Raw genomic sequence first — 22160 nt, 5'->3', positions numbered from 1 at the left:
AGTGAAGTTGCTCAGTTGTGTCCAACTCTTAGTGACCCCATGGACTGCAGCCCACCAGGCTCCTCCATCCATGGGATTTTCCAGGCAAGAGTATTGGAGTGGAGTGCCATTGCCTTCTCCAAATATATACATAGGCAATACACAAATGGATAGATGGGGCTGTATTTCACTGTTTAAACTTTATAAAGACAAGTGTTGGGCTTTAATTTGCTGGTACAGGCAGTGAATATTCACACAGATGCACATACTTGACTCATATTTTGTGTATTAGATAACATTTTAAATAATTCTGGGAGTGGGGGAATATAAATGTGTATACCATGATTGTGTGATCAATAACCTCCTGAAAAGTTATATGAAAATTGCATACACGTGGACTCAGCCATTTGGTGGACCTGAATTTTTCTGAACAGGCGTCCTTACTGTGACCTCTGACTGCCACCTGAGTTTTTTGAATTCTGTCACTGTTTTCAAGCATCATGTAATGGTCTGTCTAGCCATCTGCCCTCTGCCCTTCTTGCTACTTCCTTTCCCTGTAGGTATTTGTGTCTCTGACTACACTCATCCTGAGTATTCACAGTCTTAATGGTGGCTTGGCCAAAAAGGTCATTCGGGTTTTTCCATCACATCTTTTTTTTCTTACTTTATTTATTTTTAATTGAAGGATAATTACAATGTTGTGTTGGTTTCTGTCATATATCAACTTGGTTCAGCCATAGGTATTCCTATGTCCCTTTCCTCCCATTATATCCTATGGAAAAACCCAAGCAAACTTTTTGGCCCATCCAATAATAGATGTGGGTTAAGTGATTAATTCTATATGTATTATATATATCATTTGCTATACTCATGTCCTTGGATAGAGTATTTCCCAGAGACCATCCAGGTGATCTTCTCAGCCAGCTTGTTACTGTTATTTAGCTTTCCTGCATGTGGGCTTACATCTCCTTCCACTAAAGTTTTAAACAGTCAACGATTGTTTACTTTGCTTGTTATTAGACTTCCTGTGTATTCCTCGTGGTAAGATCCTTCAGACAGCCGCGTGGGAAGTGATATTTGTACAAGATCACACATAGTGTAAACAAAAGAAAATGTTTTTTTCACATCAGTGTCTTGCTCTTAAGATCCTTGGTGACTGGAGATTTTCTTTTCCTTTTTTAAACAATTGAGCCATCCATGCAAATATCTCCTTATTTTAATAAGTTGTGCAGTTTTGTATGTTTTACTTTTCCATAAATTATACCTTAAAGCAAGATAAAATGGAAATATTGATGTAAATTTGCTGTCATTAAAAAAAGAAAACATACGCGCACGCACGCACACATGCAAACACACACAAATTCCACTTACCCGAAAGGTTAGAGGAGGAGTTGTGTGAGAGATGACTGGCCTTCTGCCAACATGTTAGTGCTGAGTTTCTGGATGTTGTATATAATTAGAGAGCTTTATCATATGAAGACTGTTCATCACTAATGATACTCAAGATTATTTGTCTTTTCCTGAGTATGCCCTTGGAAACATTTGTTTAAAATGGTTAAAACCAGTGCTTAATGGATAAACAAATTATAGTAAACAAACTCATAATTGTGGAATAGCATTCAGCAATTTAAAAAATTGCCAGTTTGAATGGATTTCAGAGGCACTATGCTGAGTGAAAGATGTTCAGTTCAGTTCAGTTGCTCAGTCATGTCCAGCTCTTTGCGACCCCATGAACTGCAGCACGCCAGGCCTCCCTGTCCATCACCAGCTCCTGGAGTTCACTCAAACTCACGTCCATCGAGTCGGTGATGCCATCCAGCCATCTCATCCTCTGTTGTCTCCTTCTCCTCCTGCCTTCAATCTTTGCCACCATCAGGGTCTTTTCAAATGAGTCAGCTCTTTGCATCAGGTGGCCAAAGTGTTGGAGTTTCAGCTTCAACATCAGTCCTTCCAAGGAACACCTAAAGGACTGATCTCCTTTAGGATGGACTGGTTGGATCTCCTTGTAGTCCAAAGGACTCTCAAGAGTCTTCTCCAACACCACAGTTCAAAAGCATCAATTCTTCTGTGCTGAGCTTTATAGTTCAACTCTCACATCCATACATGACTGCTGGAAAAACCGTAGCCTTGACTAGACGGACCTTTGTTGGCAGAATAATGTCTCTGCTTTTTAATATGCTGTCTAGCTTGGTCATAACTTTCCTTCCAAGGAGTAAGTGTCTTTTAATTTCATGGCTGCAGTTACCATCTGCAGTGATTTTGGGAGCTCAGAAAAATAAAGTCAGCCACTGTTTCCCCATCTATTTGCCATGAAGTGATTGGACAGGATGTCATGATCTTAGTTTTCTGAATGTTGAGCTTTAAGCCAACTTTTTCACTCTCCTCTTTCACTTTCATCAAGAAGCTCTTTAGGTTTTCTTCACTTTCTGCCATAAGGGTGGTGTCATCTGCATATCTGCAGTTATTTATATTTCTCCCAGCAATCTTGATTCCAGCTTGTGCTTCTTCCAGCCCAGTGTTTCTCATGATGTACTCTGCATATAAGTTAAATAAGCAGGGTGACAATATACAGCCTTGATGTACTCCTTTTCCTATTTGGAACCAGTCTGTTGTTCCATGTCCAGTTCTAACTGTTGCTTCCTGACCTGCATACAGGTTTCAGTGTTAGCCAGTGTCAAAAGTTTGCATACGTATGATATTCTGAAAAAAGATGAAGCTGTAGGGTAAGAATAGGTCAGTGACTGCCATGGAGTCGGGAGAGGGAACACCTGGATCACAGTCGGATCACATGCAGGATTTTTTTGGGGGGGAACTGTTCTGTGTCCTAATACTGGTGGTAGTTACATGAATACATACGTGTATTAAAATGTCATCATACTATACTCACATGTAAGAAGCCAGTTTCACTATGTGTTAACTTTTTTAAAGTAAAATTTGAAAAGAAAAATTAGAGTGCTTGATTATGCTTGTTGAGAACAACAACAAAAATCTCAAGATGGCAGATACCAAGTATTCCTACAAGAAAAATACTAATTGTAATTTTTTAATGAAAAAGTTACCAACTTGTTAGTTGGTTTACAAAAAAGCTGAAAATAATGCAGTTTTTACTCAATGAATAAATCCTTTGGCTCCATGCAGAGCGTAAGGAAATGTTCAGTTATGTGTCCCCCAGCGGCTGTAACCCGGTCCTCCCTTGCTTCTGTAGGCCTTTCCTGTCTTCTTTATGGTGATCACTTTCCTTCCTTGGTGGGTATATACAACGGGTGACAGTTACAGGGGCCATGGGAACCATAACTTTAAGTTCTGTGACTTTTCTGTGAGTAAAACCAGCCATCATATTGAATTAATGTCATTCTTCACATTTAATTTCCATGTTATTCTAAGCGGAAGACTTATCGTGTATTTGAAGGAAAGCCCCGTGATCGTTTCTGATAGCATGTAAATGATGGTGATGATGTGGGCTCATTTGTCACTCCATGAGCGTTATCATTAGCTGTCACTTCATCAGTTACCATTAAGTGCAGGGAGGGCTCTCTTGGGAGAGTGTGTAGGTGTGCTGGTTGAGGAATGCTGCTTCTTAGGGAACATTCTCTCTCCTGTTGGGTCGTGGAAGATACTGGGCCCCCTGTTACTCAGTTCATAATCACTCACTCTAAACAGGAATTCTGATCCCAGTGGCAGTGGTTTTGCAGAACTGCCTTCAAATAGGATTGATTCAGTGGAGTGTTGATTTGTTTCATGAAACTGGAGACACTAACAGGGTGATCACACAGCAGATGTTACTTGTTGGTTCTGCACATGAAGACCTGATTGGGCCATTGTTGGTTTTGCAGATCAGGTAGAGGAGGAATTGCTCAGCTTCCAGGAGATGACTGTGGGGGAATGCCATAGTGTAAAAGACATGAGGAGACATCTTCTGAACTTGAGAGAGTTGAGTTTAATATATTGATCGTCCTCATAAAGCAGCCCGCAGGCTGTCCTGTCTCGCTCTCCTGGGTGTCATTTTACACATAACACAAGTAGATGTTAACCAACCAGACGAGAGGTGACGGGAGGCCCAGCTGCTCCTTTCCTTGTCTGCTACCGGGGTCAAGCTCACACTGGGAGAGATGGGTGGTCGTGGTCCCTCCACAGTTGGGGCTTCCAGTGACTGAAGTGCTAGGGTCCTTAGAGCAAGGTCCTTGTGCCTGCCATGACCCTGGGTCCTGAATGAAATGTATTCACAGTTGAGGGACATTTGACTAAGACTGGGAGAAGAGGCAGATGTGATTGGAGAAGGTCAGGTGCAGACATCTGTAGGAGCGCCCCTGTGCTCGCTGGTAAGGGCGACGCTCCAGTGCAGACATCTGTAGGAGCGCCCTGTGCTCGCTGGTGTGGGCGACGCTCAGGTGCAGACATCTGTAGGAGCGCCCCTGTGCTCGCTGGTGAGGGCGACACTCCGGTGCAGACATCTGTAGGAGTGCCCTGTGCTCGCTGGTGAGGGAGACGCTCCAGTGCAGACATCTGTAGGAGCGCCCCTGTGCTCGCTGGTGAGGGAGATGCTCAGGTGCAGACATCTATAGGAGTACCCCTGTGCTCGCTGGTGAGGCTTACGAGGCCCCACGTGACATGATCGGGGCTCATTCCTGTAGCACTTGGTGGTGTCAGTATGTTTACAGGGGGTGGACCAGAAAGCCCCTGCTTGTTTGCAGCCCTTGATTGGCCCTTGTACCATCTGAAGAAATGCCCTTTTGCTCTAGAATTCAGGTACTGTTTGCCTAAGCTCCACTCGAAAGAGAGGGAGAGAGAGAGGCAGTGTCCTGGAGCCAGTCTGCCTTCCATCCAGGCAGGCTCTCTGAATTGAGCCTGCTGTGCCAAGGATCAATGACCACAGTGCATCTGGTCCTCACCTTCACCCCTTCAGGGTCACCAGCTTCAGGGTCATCTGAGCAATCTCTGCCTGTGTGTAAATTTACCCACAACTTCAGAGTTACTCAGCCTTGTTTGGAGGGAGAAATCGCGTTTTCCCACAGGAAATGAGCCCCAGCCAATGGGTCCAACAAATGGGGACACACCCCAAGTGCTGGGAGGCCTTTTGCCATTTCCCTTCCACTGTCTGTGCCTTTTCACGTAGGCATCTAGCCTCACATCGAGCCCAGAACCTTCATAGAATCCCAGAGCTCCTGGGGACCTCACACTTGTACAGAGAAAGCTGATAAGAGTGCAGATGTCTACTGTGTCCCATACTTACTGCTGAGTCATACTCACGTCATTGCCCCTTGGCATCATTTCCTGGTTATTGGAGGCATATTTAAATTGGGAAATATAGACACCTCCCCATCTGAGATCGTTTGTAGAGAACTTGCATTTCCTTACTGGTTCTTGTTCATGAGGTTATGGTTGGAGGAACATCTTTTTGATCACGTTTGAAATGGGTCCTACCTGACTGATGAGCTCAGGTCTCTGGTACCTGTTCTACCCTTTTCTCCTTTATGGCCGGGGTCTAGGCAGGTCCCTGATGGAGGGACCTGGCAGGATGGCCCTTGGTCCTCCCCTGGGACAAAGCTGCTGGCACGCTGATGACTTGAGTGAACTACAGATGTGCTGGCTGCCCCACAGGAGATTAGAATTGGCCTTATTTACATGCTGATCAGTGACTAAGAGGGCAGAGGCTGCAGCCTCATGGACTCCAGTGAGTCAGCCTTTTACTGCCAAGACTCACCACACGCTCTGGAAGGCAGCCCGCACATCTGAAACTGAATATGCAAATGGAAGCTTCAAAGGGAAAGACTTGATAAAGGGTATCCTTGTGGGTGGATATTCTTTTGCTTTTTTAAAGCAGGGTTGTTATTCTTTTTTTTCTTCTTGTTGACAGAAGCTCTGTGGAAGTGGTGATCTGAATGCTGCTCTGACATCTCAACATTCTGAAGAGCAATCTGTAAGTGACATTCCTTAAAAACAAGCACTAAGTACTATAAATATTTCCTATCAAATGTTTGGATCTTTGCCTCTTTTTATTTCTAAAGGATGTGGAACTGTAGTCACCCACAAAGACAGGCCCTGCAAATTCTGGCTGGAAAAGATGAATTCAGTGTCTATTGATTTGTCAGAGTGGAATAGATTCTTCTAAAAATACAGAGCCATGAGAATGAAGGAGATGGTGCAGGAGACAAAGCCATTTTGAAGTGCTTTGAAATGTGGACCAAGAAACTTTGAAAAGAAGGCAGGTTGAGAGTGACTTAGCCACAGATCGATAAATTGAAAGTCAAATAAGTGAACAACACATCATTTTATCTGTACGTTTTCTTCCCAAAGACACACCTTTGCTCTTTCCAAAACCTGAATTGGATTCAGTTAATAAATATTCAGAAACAGACTCGAATTTGATATAATGGCTTATAGAAGTTGCTGTGTTCCTGGAAAGGGAAGGGAACTTGGGAGAGGTGAGACTCTCATATGAAAGAAAAATATGGCCCAGAGAGGAAGTGTCTCCTGTGGGGACCCAGGGAGGGACATGTGTTAGTGGCTGTGGATCAGCAGGCTGTCATCTGAGTCGTCGTGAACTAGAATCTTTCTATTACACGTGAACTGGTGAGGGGTGGTGGGCAAGGGGAGAAGAGGAGGGAGACATCCCACATCTGAGCTTGGAGGTGTGGACCAGGCCCGTGGGAGCCCACCCCATGGCTGGACCTCTGCGTGCTGAGTCCTCTCTAGATGCTCCACCGGAAGCTGTAGGATCAAGGATCCTGCAGGACATGAGTGAGTTTAAGGGGATGTCAGTTGTCAGCATGCAACTTATCTATTAATACTTCTTCTTGAAAAGTTAATATTTCAAAACTCTTGTCATGAATTCTCATAGAATCCCTCTGGGAGAAAGATAAAGAACAGGGTAAGCATCGAAGTAGGTTGGGCTGGAGGATGATGCTAGAAGATTTGCCATGATCGCAAGCATCCTTTTTGCTTAAATGAAGAAGCATTTCCACATTCTGTTCTCGGGCCCAAGACAACTGACTTCACTTACTTCTCCATCTGTGCAGGGTCTCAGGGAAGCTGGCGATGGCTTGAGTAACCTGCCCAGCCCTTTTGCCTACCTCCTCACCATCCACCTGAAGGAAGGTCGGAACCTGGTGGTCCGGGATCGCTGTGGTAAGGCCTGGCCCTGTGCGCTGTCGGTAACCTGGGGACCTCTTCGTCTCTACCCTCTGTCAAGCCTGCGAGTCAGCCTTTTCTGTCTCAGCACGGCTGGTGGTAGACTGGAGCTCTCAATCTAAATTTCTCCAAGTATTAAGGTATTTGCAGTGAGTTATTGAAACACATAAAATCTTACCATCCTTTTCTCTGATTATATTAATAATCATCATCAAATATGAATAACCACATAAAGCTGTAGACGGAAACATCGCTATAAGTGCTTTATGGGGCTTCCCTGGTAGCTCAGTGGTAAAGAATCCACCTGCAATGTAGGAGATGTAGGTTCGATCCCTGGGTCAGGAAGATCCCCCTGGAGAAGGATATATCTGTTTTTCCTTTGTTATCTTTTTTCATTTATTTTGTCTAGAAGGTGCAGTCTTTTTATTCTAAAGAATTTTGTGTCTTTCTTTGGGTTTTTGCTGGTTCCTCTCTACTCTTATTTTGGAACAGCTATGAAAAGAGGGAAGGGTCACCCTTCTGTCTGTCTTCTCTGTCTCTTACCTTTCATTCTCATTATTATCATTACTTTTTTTTTTCAGGAAGAATTCCTTAGCTGGGCCTTCCAGCTCACTCATTTTCTCATTAATTGTTATGACCATTGTGCTATTCTGTTCATGTTTTGAGTTGTCTTTTTAAAAAATTGTTTAGAACAGTCTATGTTTGTTTTGGGCTTCCCTGGGGGCTCAGTGGTAAAGAATCTGCCTGCAGTGCAGGAGACTCAGGAGATGTGCGTTTGATCTCTGCCGGGGTTGAGAAGATCCCCTGGAGGAGGGCATGGCAACCCGCTCCAGTATTCTTGGTGGAGAATCGCATGGACAGAGGAGCCTGGCGGGCTACAGTCCGTAGGGTTGCAAAGAGTCAGACACGACTGCAGTGACTGAGCACACAGCGTGTTTGTTTCACACATAGGATATTGCCGTCAGCTTTGAGAGCGTTAAGTATACATTAAAAATCTCCTGCTTGGCACTTCCTCCCTTGGAGGTCCTCTTGCTGTGCTTTCCACTCCTCTTTTTGTTTATGTGTCCCTGTTGCCGTCTGTAGATGCTGTTTTGGGGTACCGTGTCCTGTCTTCACGGAGCAGCAGTGGAGTGCATCTGGACAGGGAGAGCCAGTCCTTGAGGCCAGGTCCTTCCCATCCCTCTCAGTTACCAGCAGCTCCTGGTTCTCCCCTGTCATGGAAGGCCTTCCTCTCTGCCTTCGTGCCCATGCTCACCATTCCTGCTTGCAAGTGCCTTTGCTGATCACGGCTCAGCCCCAGAGGAACAGGGCAGTGCTGGCCCGCCCAGCTGCTCTGTGTGCTGTGCCAACCAGTCACGCTGGTACTTGCTCGGGCCACTTTCTGCTTCCTGCCTCTGTTGCTGTGACGCTTGGAGCGTCCCTGGTTTTCCTGCCATCCTATCCTCTTGTCTCACCTCTGTCCCTGAAACTTTTTGTGCTGTGACTTTCTTTCTACTGCTCCCGTTTAGGAGTGTGGTGTCTTCCATCCACCTGATCTCAGTAGACTACCATCTTTTAGGGTGGAGTTTTTTTAAAACAAAATTAGCTCTTTCTTATTGTAATGTCTCAGGATTTCAAAATAGTGAACAAATCTCATTCTCTCCTTGTTGGGAAATAGTGTTTCTATCAAAGTTATAATTTCTTATCTATCAATTGTGCAACTTCTTGGGTAGTGGTATTGTGTACTCTTATTATAAAATGTCTGTGCTGTATTAGGTAGCTCTCTTAAGGTTATTTTGAAAGGTTTGGGGTAGATAGCATTTCGTACCTGGAATCACATCTGAGGGACATGATCATAAACCAGAGTCAGGTAACTGCCCACCCACGAATATCCCAATTCTTTTTGGGAACCCACGGTATCTGGTGGATGCTTCCATGAAATGGTGATCATTTTAGAGCTTGACTGGGGACAACTCATCTGGAGATTAGAAATATGTTCCACAGAGAGTTCATTTAACCTGACTTGAAAGAAAGTGCTGTAAACCTGTAAAATACGTGTCCTGTTCTGAATTTTTGAAACACTCCAAAAGTCTGTCACTTTGGAGATGTGCCCAGACCTTGGACTTCTTCCAGGACCAGCTCCCCCTTTTCCGGTTTTGCCATCTGTTCTCGCTGTTTGATCCCTTATCTGTGTGAGTGGTCTGGCCACACCAGCCTTGCTGTATCACACTGGTACACTTACAGCAGACACCCAATAGATGCTCAGTAAAGTTGGCAAATGATGGAGAAACCATTGCCTGCATCAGAAAAGGACCGAAACAATAAGGTTTATGCGGAGCTACTCCACACCTCACTGCTTCAGGGCCAAAGGAGAGGCTGGGGTCTGTGCTCTAACCCTATCATAGTCATCTCTGCCATTATGGTTTCATCAGAGCTAAACATCAGATGACAGGTTGGCTTTATCTTTTGTACACCTAATATAATCCAAAGATAAATACCTACTAAGGAGTCTAGGTCATAACCTGTTCTAGCACCTGTGTCTTTTATAACCGGTAGTAACTGTTCCTGTCTCTTTTATTTATTGGGAAGGTTAATCATTATCCATTAAGAAAACATCCCCTCCCAGAAAGTGTTTGTGACTGCATTCATTACTGCTTGATTTTCACAGGTATTAGGGTGTGATCAGGGCACTTTGGACGCCCACTGTTGGTTTCTGCAGGGATCATACTCTTTGCACCTGTGCCCTGGCTCCTTTGTGTGGAGGCAGGGCACATGTCTATCATGTCTAATCGGTCTGACAATGTTTTCTATGGAGCCCAACTCAGAATTTTATCCAATGCAGTCCTTTGGACCAGTAGTTTCCAAAATTGAGTGAATGTCTGAGCAGCCTAGAGGACTTGTGAAAATACGCATTGCCCACCCGCAGAGGTTTCTGATTGAGGATGTCTGATGCGGTGCCCGAGAACTTACAGTTCTAACAGGTTCCCAGGCAATCACAATGCAGCTGGCCCAGAAACCATGCTGTGAGGACCTCTGCTCCAGGCACTGAGCCGAGGCAGGCGAGCAGAAACGCGTGCTTCTCCTGGTACAGAGAGTTTCAGTCCTGTCTTAGATATAACGTTTTCTTTTCCTGGGGCTGGACCTCATTATACATTTGCTCTCTTACTTAATTTGTATTCTCTGAACATAATTTAATTTGGTATTCACCTAATTAACATAATTAGGTACAAAGAGCATTGTGATGTGATGAAATTTACACTATGTATTCTATATCCCTTGGACTGCAAGGAGATCCCACCAGTCCATCCTAAAGGAAATCAGTCCTGAATATTCATTGGAAGGACTGATGCTGAAGCTGAAACTCCAATACTTTGGCCACCTGTTGCGAAGAACTGACTCATTGGAAAAGACCCTGATGCTGGGAAAGATTGAAGGCAGGAGGAGAAGGGGATGACAGAGGATGAGATGCTTGGATGGCATCACCAACAAGATGGACTTGAGTTTGAGTAAACTCTGGGAGTTGGTGAAGGACAGGGAAGCCTGGTGTGCTGCAGTTCATGGGGTTGCAAAGAGTTGGACACAACTGAGTGACTGAACTGAACTGAACTGATCCCAAGGTCTCTGATTTTCTGGATATAAGATCAGTAGCTGAATGTTTCAATACTAAATGTCCTTCAAGATCTGTTCAAATGGAACTTCTATCTAGTCTTTTATGTTCTTCACAGACACAAGCTCCTTGTCATCTCAGTGCTATGAATGTTTTACCTCTACAGACCTTAGTGGGATGAATGGTTGATCCTCCCTGTTAACATTGGTACTGCATTAGCGGGGTGACCACTTTATTGATCTTCATATGTCCTGCAGTGCCACGTGTTGCATTGCTCAGTCATGTCCAATTCTTTGCAACCCCGTGGCCAGACTGGTGGTTTATACACACAATGCTTCTAAAGCATTTTAGTTCTTCATTAGGGAAATCCAACTTAAGTTCTGGCCTTCAAGACATGGGACCTGGTGATAAGTCCGGAAAAGAAAAAGACAAGACATATATACAATTTTAAAATGTCACACAGATCACCAGCTTCAACCCATTTAGCAGGAGTCCTAGTTCAGGTGATTGAGGTATAGAGACTTCATCGGGGCCTTGCAGGGAGGCAGTGGCTGTGGCGGGTCTTGGCAGAGTGGGTGGCTCTGGGGGTCAAGAAGAGGACTGGGGTGTGACAGTCCACTTCCTGGCTTGTGATTTCCTATGGCAACTCACTCACTCGGAAATGGAATGTACCCATCTGCAGAACGGGCACGATGCAGCTTGTCCTAAAATGTAGTTGGGAGATTTGAGAACAAGAAGTGTGATAACAGCGTGGCTTCCCAGGTGGCACTGGTGGTAAAGAACCCGCCTGCCAGGACAGGAGATGTAAGAGACACGGGTTTGATCCCTGGGTCGGGAAGATCCCCCGGAGGAGGGCACTCCAGTATTGTTGCCTGGAGAATCCCATGGACAGAGGAGCCTGGCGGGCTACAGTCCGTGGAGTCGCAAAGTCAGACATGAGTTGATGCAGCTTAGCATGCACGCAGCCATAGACAGTGTGTAAATCAGTGGACATAACCGTTTTCCAATGCAGCTGTACACTAGGCTGGATTTGATCCTTGTCCAAAATTTGTTGACCTTGATCTAGAATATTCTGATCTGATTTTGGATATTTCCCTTGAAGAAACTGCTCTTGAGAGTAGCAAAGTACATCTTTATTTAAAATAAGGAGGTATGAGCTGTTGAGGAGGTGTGATCCAAGTTGTGAAGCTCATGTTTTCAAATGAAGGGTCTAGAAAGCATCTCAGTAAGGTGACATGTAATACTGCAGAGAAGTCTAGAGATGTTGAGCGGTAAGAAGTCTTGCCCCCGCCCCCTGCCCTGTATATTTTCACTGGTATATTTTCACAGTAAAGTGAAATATCATATTTATCTCAGGAAAGGATATTTCCCTCCAGCATTTATGATTGAGGACTGGACCCTTGGTCACTGGGCCCATCCAGAAACAGTGAGGGGAGCCTCCCAGGAACAGGCCTTCCCTGGTGTAAAGAGTGCTGTGAACACTTTATCTAAATTTCTTACTTCTCTGTCCCAGGCACAGGGCTGGTTTGTTAAGTAGATCGAGGTGGGATTTTGAGATTTTTCTGGATAAAGTTTGTTATACTACGAGGTTGCTAACTCTGAACTATGCCCAGGCTTAGCAATGGTGTCAGGCATGCACTGTTATGTAGTCACCACCCGGAACATCCCAGGGGCTTCAGCTGTCAACGACTCTATTCCTCGTACAAAATATATAGATAAGGGGTGTGGGGTGTATGTGTGTGTGTGTGTGGGTGTGGTGTGGTGTGTATATGTGTGCATGTGTGTGTTGGTATGGTGTGTGTATGTGTGTGTGTGGTGTGTGTGTGTGGTATGTGGGTGTGGTGTGTGTGGGTGTGGTGTGTGTGTGGGTGTGATGTGTGGGGTGTGTGTGGGTGTGGTATGTGTGTGTGGTGTGTGTGGTATGTGGGTGTGGTGTGTGTGGTGTGTGTGTGTGTGTGGTGTGTGGGGTATGTGTGTGTGAGGTGTGTGTGTGTGTGTGGTGTGTGTGTGTGTGGTGTGTGTGGTATGGTGTGTGTGTGTGGGGGGGTGTGTGTGTGGGGGGTACATGTGTGTGGGGTGTGTGTGGGGGGTGTGTGTGTGGGGTGTGTGTGTATGTGGTGTGTGTAGTGTGTGTGTGTGTGTGTGTGTACACTGAGGAAACCCAGCAGAACCCAGAGCTCATTAAAGAGAACTGGACTTAGTGAGTGACTAGAGTCACCTCGTGGTCACGGACATGCCTGTCTGTCCGTGAGTCCCCGTGGACGTAAGGGTCGTATCATGGAGCACTGACAGGTTTTAAGGTGGTCGCTTTACAAGTGTGGCCACGTTGAGGAAATTGCCTCTTACAGCGTATTTTCCTCAGGAATGTTTCTTCCACTCCCTGACACACGGTCCTTCGAATCTGTCTCCACTTGGCCCACTGTTGGCGAGTTCCGTGCTCTTTAGGCAGCCTTTCCCCTGACCCTGGGCAGCCCGTGTTGCTCCAGTGGTCTTCCTGGGACTGAGCCTTTCTCGGACGCTGTCAGAGGCCTCGGCACCGCCTTGAGCCCACCTCCCTGAGCCGTCTCTGAGGAGCAGCCTCAGCCTGTCTTCGCTGTCTGCCCTGTCCTGGTTACTCCCTGTCACCTGTCTGTCGGTCCCAGCTTCCCTCCTTTTCTGACATTAACTTTTCCTTTGCTCTGCCTTTCTACGCCTCTTCCTCCTCCCATCTTCTTCGTTTTACTCTTATATTTTCCTTTTACTCTTTTTTTATATTTTCCATTTATATTCTTTTTTTTTTGTTTTTGAGCGGGGGGAGTTTCTACAGATTATATTGTCTTTGACCTAACCAGACACCCATTTTAAGTTCTCTGAGGCATTTTCTGGTAACTCTTTGTTGGTGGTGCTTAGTCACTAAGTCATATCCAGCTCTTTTGCAACCCTAGGACTGTAGCCCACCAGACTCTTCTGTCCATTAGATTTTCCAGGCAAGCACACTGGAGTGGGTTGCCATTTTCTTCTCCGTGGGATCTTTCCAACCCGGGGATTGAACCCGTGCCTCCTGTATTGGCAGGCGGATTCTTTACCACCAGAGAAACAAGCCCCTGTGGTAATAACTCTTAGGGGTCTATAATTTTGAGATTGGTAAAGCAGAAGGAAATGTGATAGGATCAATTCATTTTAAGTCTGACTGCTTCATAGTTTGGTTGATAGACAGTGAGAGTTGAACCCTGGCTCAGTTTCCCATGAAAAGTAGTGTGAGCAGGAATATATTTTGGTGTCCTCAAACTGACATTGCTAATGCCAGCAGCCGTGTTTCCTAGACCTGGCATGAGCACCATGTGACATGGGCCGGCCTCTTTGGAAAAATGCTCCCCTCCATGTTTACATCCTGGAGCATTAATTCCTGAAAATAACAGCCTGTGGAGTGAAATCCTTTTACTTTCCATGGATGTGAAAGCAGTTACATAGTATCCTTGCCGTGAACCAGCAGCAGCAACAGCAGCAGCAGCAGCGGCATATTAGGTTGTTGATGCCCTCTGGTGGCTATTTTGCAGTATTGCAAAAGGGAAGGAAAAGGCCATTGCGGCTCAGGGCTCATAGCATCACTGGGAGGTACACAGCTGTAGGGCTGAAGGCTCATGGTCATCTTCTTGCTGTGAGTTTCAGGCAGTGAAAATTCATGACTCATTCATTCATCCAGGAAATGGTTATATGCAGGTTAGGTAGACGAGGCCAGTTCTATTTTGTTTGTTTTTTAGAGCAGGATCAAGTACTTTTGTAAGGAAGAGAGTGTTGGAAGATCTCCCACTAGTGTGAAAAGTTGGCCTTGCAAAAGGGGTTCAATAAATTACTAAACTGCTTAAAATGTTCAAATGTCACCTGTGATTTGGTGACAAGTCATTTGGTTACCTCTGATTTGAATTCTGTTTATCTCTTGCAGTTTATCAGTTGTGGTCATTCAGTTGCTAAGTTGTATAACTCTTTGCAACCACATGGACTGTAGCATACCAGCCTTCCCTGTCTTTCACTATCTCCCAGAGTTTGCTCAAACTCAGGTCCATTCAGTTGGTGATGCCATCCAACCATCTCATCCTCTGTTGTCCCCCTTTCCTCCTATCCTCAGTCTTTCCCAGCATCAGGGTCTTTTCCAATGAGTCGGCTTTTCCCATCTGGTGGCCAAAGTATTGAAGCTTCAGCTTCAGTATCAGTCTTTCCGATGAATCTGTAGGCTGATTTTTATTTTTATGATTCTGCGTTTCTTCTTTAAAAAGGAAAGGATGCTCTTGTATTTGACCTGAAGAGAAACATGCTCCTCATCGCAGATGTGATTAGGGAATAGATGGGGTGCTTCTAGAACTCTGTGTCATGTACCGAGGAGCATCCCAGCAGGCGTGCTGTGAATGGGGTACCCTGAGGCTTCATCCCTCTGCCTCTGGGCAGCTCTGTTGGCTTGGACCAGCTCCTCAGCAGTCTCTTCTCTATACCCAGTGGTGTCCTTCAAAAGTGACCTTCTTGTACTAGGATGGAAAGTGTTGGGGGCACCGGAAAGCAGTTCAGAGTCATGGACTCTGGGCACCGACCATCTGAGTTTGGAAACCAGCTCAGACACCGTCCAGCCGTGACTGTGGGGCTGAACTTGGTGGGTGGGCATGTGGGGGTGTGCGATGGGGCTGACGCAGCTGTGCACAGTGGCCGAGGGGGGCTGACGTAACCCATGTGCGGGACCATGAGCTATGACGGTTGCTGTGTCTGGTTCTAGTTATTTCTCTTTGGGTTTAATTTCTGTTTCCCTCTGAGAAAGGCAGTGACTTGTGGCATTGCTGCCAATGTTATTATGGCATTTCTTCCCAATTTCTCAATAATTTGACCCTCTTTTTGCATACCTTTTGCTTTTCTCTTTAGATTTGTACCCCTCGATGCCCTGCCTGCTGCCAATAGGGCAGATGGATGGTTCAGGGTGTTTTCCAAGACCAGTTCCTGCTTTCTTGCTGATGTGAAAGAGGGATGAAAGAATACTAGTTTCTAGTGGTGCAGTATTTGAGTCAGAACTCCCTTGTGGATTGATGGTTTTATTTTCTTCATCTTAAATGTGACTCAGAAAATATCCTTCAAGTTTCATAGCAACCAACATGGAAAACCTTGGTGTTGGAATGTTTCACTGAATCTTCTCCACTGACCTGATTTAAAAAAAAAAAAAAAAACATTGAGTTCTAAAGTAAAATAGGATCTGGCTTCAAATAACTTGATTATTTGCTGTTGTTTTCTCCCATATGTTTTTCTGTATTATATAAATTTTTTACTTTGAAAAGAAATTAAACACTTAATAGTATACCCTTCTTTGTTTAGTTACTATTCCCGATTAGGCTGTCATTCCAGAGTTTAAGAAATAATGCTACCGTACACGTTGCTGTGTGTCAGACCGTATCTTTGCAGGTCATTTATTGCAGCAAAGTGGATAGTTTCGGTCACATGATCTGAACATTTCGAGGTTCTCTGTACAGAATTGCCAGTTTGCTCTTGAGAAACTCTCCTGTTTGGCTCACCCACCAGGGGCATGCAATTTATGCACTTCCCATTTCTCACCTACACTGTGTAGATTACCTCTGTTAGTTTTGAGAGAGAAGTATCGTCTTGGTTCTGTTTGTTTGTGTGAAGAAATTTGGTCCCTGAGATGTATCTGTTTAAGAGAGATTTGCTTCTCTTTTGTACACAACCAATTCCACCCATCTCTGTGACTAATTCGTGTGGTTTTTGGATATGTTCACAGATATTTTTCTAACTTGTCACTTGCCTTTTAATTTTGTTTACGAAGTTTTTGTTGCAAACATCTTTTCCAGTCTTACAATTTTATTCTGTTGAGTTTCATCCTTGGTTTTCGTACCTTGAAAGGCTTTTTCTCTCTTGGGAGAAATATGCAATTACCTATATTTAGTCTCTTTTCTGTCTGGTTTTTCCGTTTTTCCACTTATCTCTTTGTATCAGGTTTATTTTGATTTCTGGCCTAGAGTCAGAACTTAGTTTTACTTCTTTCCAAATGGCTGTTTAGTTAACTAGAACTAAATTTTCCTTTCCCTAATGGTTTGGTGGCCACCTTTTGATCGGGTCTTAAGATGCAGGCCACATGAGGGTCTGCTTCTTGGACTTCTCTTTGGTTCCTGTGGGTGTGTGGTCTTGTTCCAGTGCCAGCGCCACGTCGCAGTTGGACTGTATCGAAAGGTCACAGCGAGTTTTTTATTTTGCAAAAGTTAGGGCTTTGCTTCGCGTTGGAGTCCCTCCCTTGAACACCAGGTGGCAAGCCCTCATCGGTATATTTGAGTGGGAGGAAACAAGACACATCTGGCCAGCTTCTTCAAAAAGAGGCACATTCAGCAGCAAAGTTGAAACTAGAATGATGCAAGTGCCCATCCTGAAATCCAGATAGCAGTTACATTTCCTCCACTTGGGGGGTTTTGGTAGCCTGCCCTGATCTCACCAGGATGGACTTCGCTTTCCCCCCTTTCCACTAAGATACAGGCTGGCATCGGTTGGCAGTCTTTGTCCCCACAGCTGTTAGTGTGTGTTAGTAGCTCAGTCGTGTCTGACTCTTTGCAACCCCGTGGACTGTAGCCTGCCAGGCTCCTCTGTCCGTGGGATTCTCCAGGCAAGAAGACTGCAGTGGGTTGCCGTGCTCTCCTCCAGGGGGTCTTCCTGACCCAGGGATTGAACCCGTGTCTCTCATGTCTCCTGCATTGGCAGGTGGGTTTTTTTTTACCACCAGACCACCTGGAAGCCCTCCCCGCCCATAGCCCTTAAGGGATTCTCACAACTAAGCTCTTCTCTGGAGGTTTTTCTTGCTGACGCTGTATCTTCCCGGGCTTCCCAGGTGGCTCGGTGGTGAAGAATCCACTTAACCAATTCAGGAGATGTGGGTTTGATCCCTGGGTCGGGAAGGTTCCCTGCCGAAGGAAAAGACAACCCACTCCACTCTTCTTACCTAGGAAATCCCATGGACAGAGGAGCCTTGCGGGCTACAGCCCATGGAGTCACCAAGAGTAGGACATGACTTAGCAACAAAACAACAACTGTATTCTCATTGGTTGATCAGAAGGTAGCCATCCTCCCCTGCTTTGGATGGTTAGTTACCTGTCCCTTCGGTGGGACCCCATCTCCATTTCTGTGAAGGATCCTGGAGTAAGACAGGCCTGCTTCCTGTGTCCACTGCTTGTAACAAACAGCCTTTCCACCTCCCCATCCAAAACCATTGACTTGAATATCTGATGCCTTCCATTTGGTTGAATGGGATTTCTCTGTAAGGACTGGTTGGGTCTTTTTCATTCCCATACTGATGTAATATGTGCAACATGGCATGCTATGTTTTGAGTAGTTCTTGTTACTTCTTTTGTTGGGTTCTGATGTTGCTATGGTGAGTTCTGCTCAAGGGTGTGTGCATGGTTTGCACGGAGGCTGAAGTCCACAGAGGGTGTCTCTCCACGTGTCTGTGATTTTCCTTGTGGTTTAATTTGGATGTCGGCTACAGCGCTGGGCAGCTAATTCCATCACGCCATTACAACTTGGGTTTTTCCAGCATGCTGCATGTGAGGTGGGGAACATGATGGCCAATGGCGAGGGGTGTTATTCCAGAGACTGTCAGCATGTAACAAATTACCTGCAATCTCAGCAGCCCAGGACTGGTGAATGGATTTGCACGAAGCACCACAGGGGTGGCTTGGCTTTGCTGCACATGGTCTGGGGTCTCACCTGGGAAACTTGAGATTTAGGGCATGACTTGACTGCAGGGACTTCGTTGTCCAAGGACTAAAACACCTGTTCACATGCGTGTTGGGGACCTGAGGTGTATGCTTGGAAGAGAAGGGCTGTCACACATGAGGCCTGGCTTCCTCACAGCCTGATGCTCTCAGAATCTTCACCCTTCTTATGTCACAGCATGGGGCTCTAGATGTGAAGGTCCAGCGCACAGGGTGGCTGCCGTGTGACCTGTTACAGCGCAGCCTTGCAAGGAACACAGTGTTACTTTCACCTCCCTGCATTGGTTAAAGTGGTTGACCAGGTGATGGGGTGGGGCAGGCACCCTGCCTTTTGATGGGAGGAGTATCAGAATTTCAGAAGTTATGCTTGGGGATTAAGTATGGCTGCACTTAAGTAGGGGCTTCTCTGGTGACTCAGATGACAAAGAATCTGCCTGCAATGCAGGATACCTGGGTTCAATCCCTGGTTTGGGAAGGGAATGGCTACCTGGAGAAGGGAATGGTGACCCACTCCAGTATTCTTGCCTGGAGAAGTCCATGGACAGAGGAGCCTGGCTGGGTTTGTCCATGGGGTCACAAAGAGTCGGACACAACCGAGTGACTAAAAAAATAAGTTAGAGTGAAATGGGTCTGACACTAAGGCTTGGGTCTAGCAACTCACTCACCATCCTCATCCTTACAATGGCAACATAAATGGTGTTTATTTCACAGCTTTTGGAGGATTCAGTGAGATCACCCCTACTGTAAATGTTGTTATACTGAACTTCAGCAGTGTTGTCCCTTTTCCGTAAAGGCTGGTGTCCATTTCATTAGACTTAAAATTATGCTTAAACAGTATTGTGAGCTGGGGACATTTCAAGTATTTTTATGAATAAAAAAAAGAATGTTAAGGCATCAGTAGCTGCAATACGCTTTGTCAGCGTGGGTTTCTGAAACACTGAGAGCTGATATACACAGAGATCTAGGAGGCTTGACCAGAGACCTCAGACAGCTGCGCTGATTGCCTTTCCGGTTTACTCTTACTTCCTTTTGTCCCCCCATGCTTTTAGTTCTGTTCACATTGATATATCCTGGCTCTTCTCTCCTGTTTTCTATGTGGTCATGCCTTCTTCTATCTTTTACCCAGGTTCCCCCTATTTTGGTGTTACAGGGACAACTGTGCATGCTGTCTTTAAGCAGAAGTTTACATCTCTGCATGTTTCTGATCACGGGATCAAGAAGTGGGGTGCAGGCACCTCTTCCAGTGACCACTTCAGCAAGGGCCAACCTGTTCAGTAATCCATTTACCAAATGGCGCATTTACTGAATTTGTCAGCATATTGACAGTGTTTTTCTCCATCTGTTTATAAGATTTAGTGTATAAAGTTACTGGATGAAAACCTTTAAAAAACACCTTTTGAAGGTCTCTGGGTCATATTAGTTAATTGGCTATGAAGACAAAGCCAAAACAACATCTTAAATAATACTGAATTTGTCTCAGGTCAAAAAAAAAAATGATAAAAAGAAACAGAAGTGACCCAGCTTACGCTGAAGATCCCAGAAAAGGGATGACCAAAAACAGAAAGAGAGAGACTGTTAGAGGTAACAGAGTTAGGGAGGGGCAGAGAGTAGGGAAAGCAGAGGAGTCTTGGGGTGGGGTGAGTCAGCTGAAGGAAGTTGGGGGGCCATGGTAGAGGGGGAGGATCTGAAGACCCCAAGAGGAGCTCGCTTTGCATAGCTCTCTTAATTCCCATTATTTATTCCATACGAACTTTATAAATAGTGAAAAATAGCAGGTTTGGTAAAACTTTACAAACAGTTAAAATAAGCCAGTTTTGGAAACAGTGGTGAATTGCGACCCTTGATCTCACTGCGAGTTGGCCGAGGGATGGTCTTTCAATAAACGGAATTTGGTGACTCTGGTAAATGACATGCCAGGGACCAGCAGTGGACAAGCCTTGACCAAGGTGTCCTCGGGCTGTTAGACGTGCCGGGCTCCCCAGGAGGAGGGCGTTAGTCACCCTGGGAGAAAAGCCCAGGAATAGTTCAACCCGGATGTGCCAAGGGGGAAAACATGGCCAGCAAGGCTCTTAGATGGTCCAAGAGGAGCCTGTTCTTCTGAGGTGGGTACAAAAAGAAGAGAAGCATGTGGCCCCCACGTGCAGAAGGAGGGGTTAAAGCAATCCTGGGAATACATGTTCCCTTCATCCGATTTTAGTGGTGCAGCCCGGCTTGGAATTCTCCTGGACCCGAATCCACTGCTTGAACCTGGCTGCTAGACCTGAACCTACTTCTCTTTAAGAAAACTAGACTGTGCTCTCGGAGAAGGCAGTGGCACCCCACTCCAGTACCCTTGCCTGGAGAATCCCAGGGACAGAGGAGCCTGGTGGGCTGCAGTCCATGGGGTCGCTAAGAGTCGGACATGACTGAATGACTTCACTTTCACTTTCCATGTTCACCCATTGGAGAAGGCAAGGGCAACCCACTCCAGTGTTCTTGCCTGGAGAATCCCAGGGACAGGGGAGCCTGGTGGGCTGCCGTCTATGGGGTTGCACAGAGTCGGACATGACTGAAGCGACTTAGCAGCAGCAGCAGCAGACTGTGCTCTACTAAGGGAAAGTTGTTTCTCCTGTCCCATGGGACTGAGGAAGAGTGGCCTTTGAATTTCCATAAAGCCTGATATGGTCTCTGGAGGCGCCTGTTAAGGAATTTACAGTTGAAATGTCATACAGAGTGAAGTCAGTCAGAGAAAAGCAAATATATATTAATGCATATAAGTGAAATCTAGGAAAATAGTATATATGATCTTATTTGCAAAGCAGAAACAGAGATGCAGACAGAGAGAACAAACGTAGATACCAAGGGGATGGGGGTCAGTAGGATGAATTGGGAGATGAGGATTGACGTATAGACACTGTTGATCTCATGTATAAAATAGTTAGCTTGATAAGAACCTACTGTAAAGTACAGGGAACTCTACTCAGTGCTCTGAAATCCAGAAAGAAGGGGTACACACACACATGCATGCACATGCGCACACACACACTCCCAAGGAAGGGCGATTCACTTTGCTGTACAGCAGAGACTTAACACAACATTGTAAAGCAACTATGCTCCGATTTAAAACTACAGCTGCAGTTGGACGCAGTTTAATCTGGAAATCCCAGTGTAACTGCTAGAGGGCAGCAGCCGCTGTTCAGAAATCATCACTCGGTTGTTCTCTCCAAATCAGGTCTGTTTTTTATTTGGCCAGCCTCAGAGAAAGTTAGAACTTATGGATCCCTTATAAAAACAGCTCAGATTTACTTTTTTTTTTTTTAACCTTCTGGCAAGAAGAGAATTCTAAATAAGTGTATGAATTGGAAAGAGTCTAAGCGTATGTGCATAAATAAAATAATAGTCACTTATTACTCTGAAGCCAGAGGATAGAAAAAATTTGAATGTATGCTTTTGATATGTGTCCAAATACTGTTTATGCAGCGTGAATTCATCTATATGTATCTCAAGTTCCCTAATGACTTAGTAAATAATTGTTGACTTGGAACTGAACTCTTAGGACCCCCTGACAAAAGTATTCAGACAGCTCCTTCCTTCTACAGGTGAAGATAGTAAGGCCTAACGTGATATGGTTATTAAAAGGAAGGTCTGGGATTGTAACCCACCATGCCCATCTTACTTTATTCATTCATTTAGTCACATCTTCATCTAATTCAACTACTATGCATATTAGGTAACTCTGGGCATACATCCTACCTTCCAGA

The 22160-nt window shown here is 45.3% G+C and overlaps 1 protein-coding gene across 6 annotated transcripts in view; it reads left to right on the top strand.

Annotated features, from left to right (window-relative positions):
• The window catches only part of MCTP2 (multiple C2 and transmembrane domain containing 2), a 260113-nt gene that overhangs the window by 72628 nt on the left and 165325 nt on the right, over window positions 1-22160 (top strand). For all 6 annotated transcript variants that reach the window (XM_070775046.1, XM_070775043.1, XM_070775042.1 and 3 more), the window contains 2 exons: window positions 5834-5896; window positions 6996-7104. In XM_070775046.1, the coding sequence (XP_070631147.1) occupies window positions 5834-5896; window positions 6996-7104 (172 nt within the window). The remainder of the gene's footprint in view (window positions 1-5833; window positions 5897-6995; window positions 7105-22160) is intronic.

Source organism: Bos indicus, chromosome 21, assembly GCF_029378745.1.
Source record: "Bos indicus isolate NIAB-ARS_2022 breed Sahiwal x Tharparkar chromosome 21, NIAB-ARS_B.indTharparkar_mat_pri_1.0, whole genome shotgun sequence".
NCBI classification, from domain to species: domain Eukaryota; kingdom Metazoa; phylum Chordata; class Mammalia; order Artiodactyla; family Bovidae; genus Bos; species Bos indicus.
Note: the sequence above shows the minus strand (reverse complement) of the source record. Positions and strands in the feature narration are given on the sequence as shown.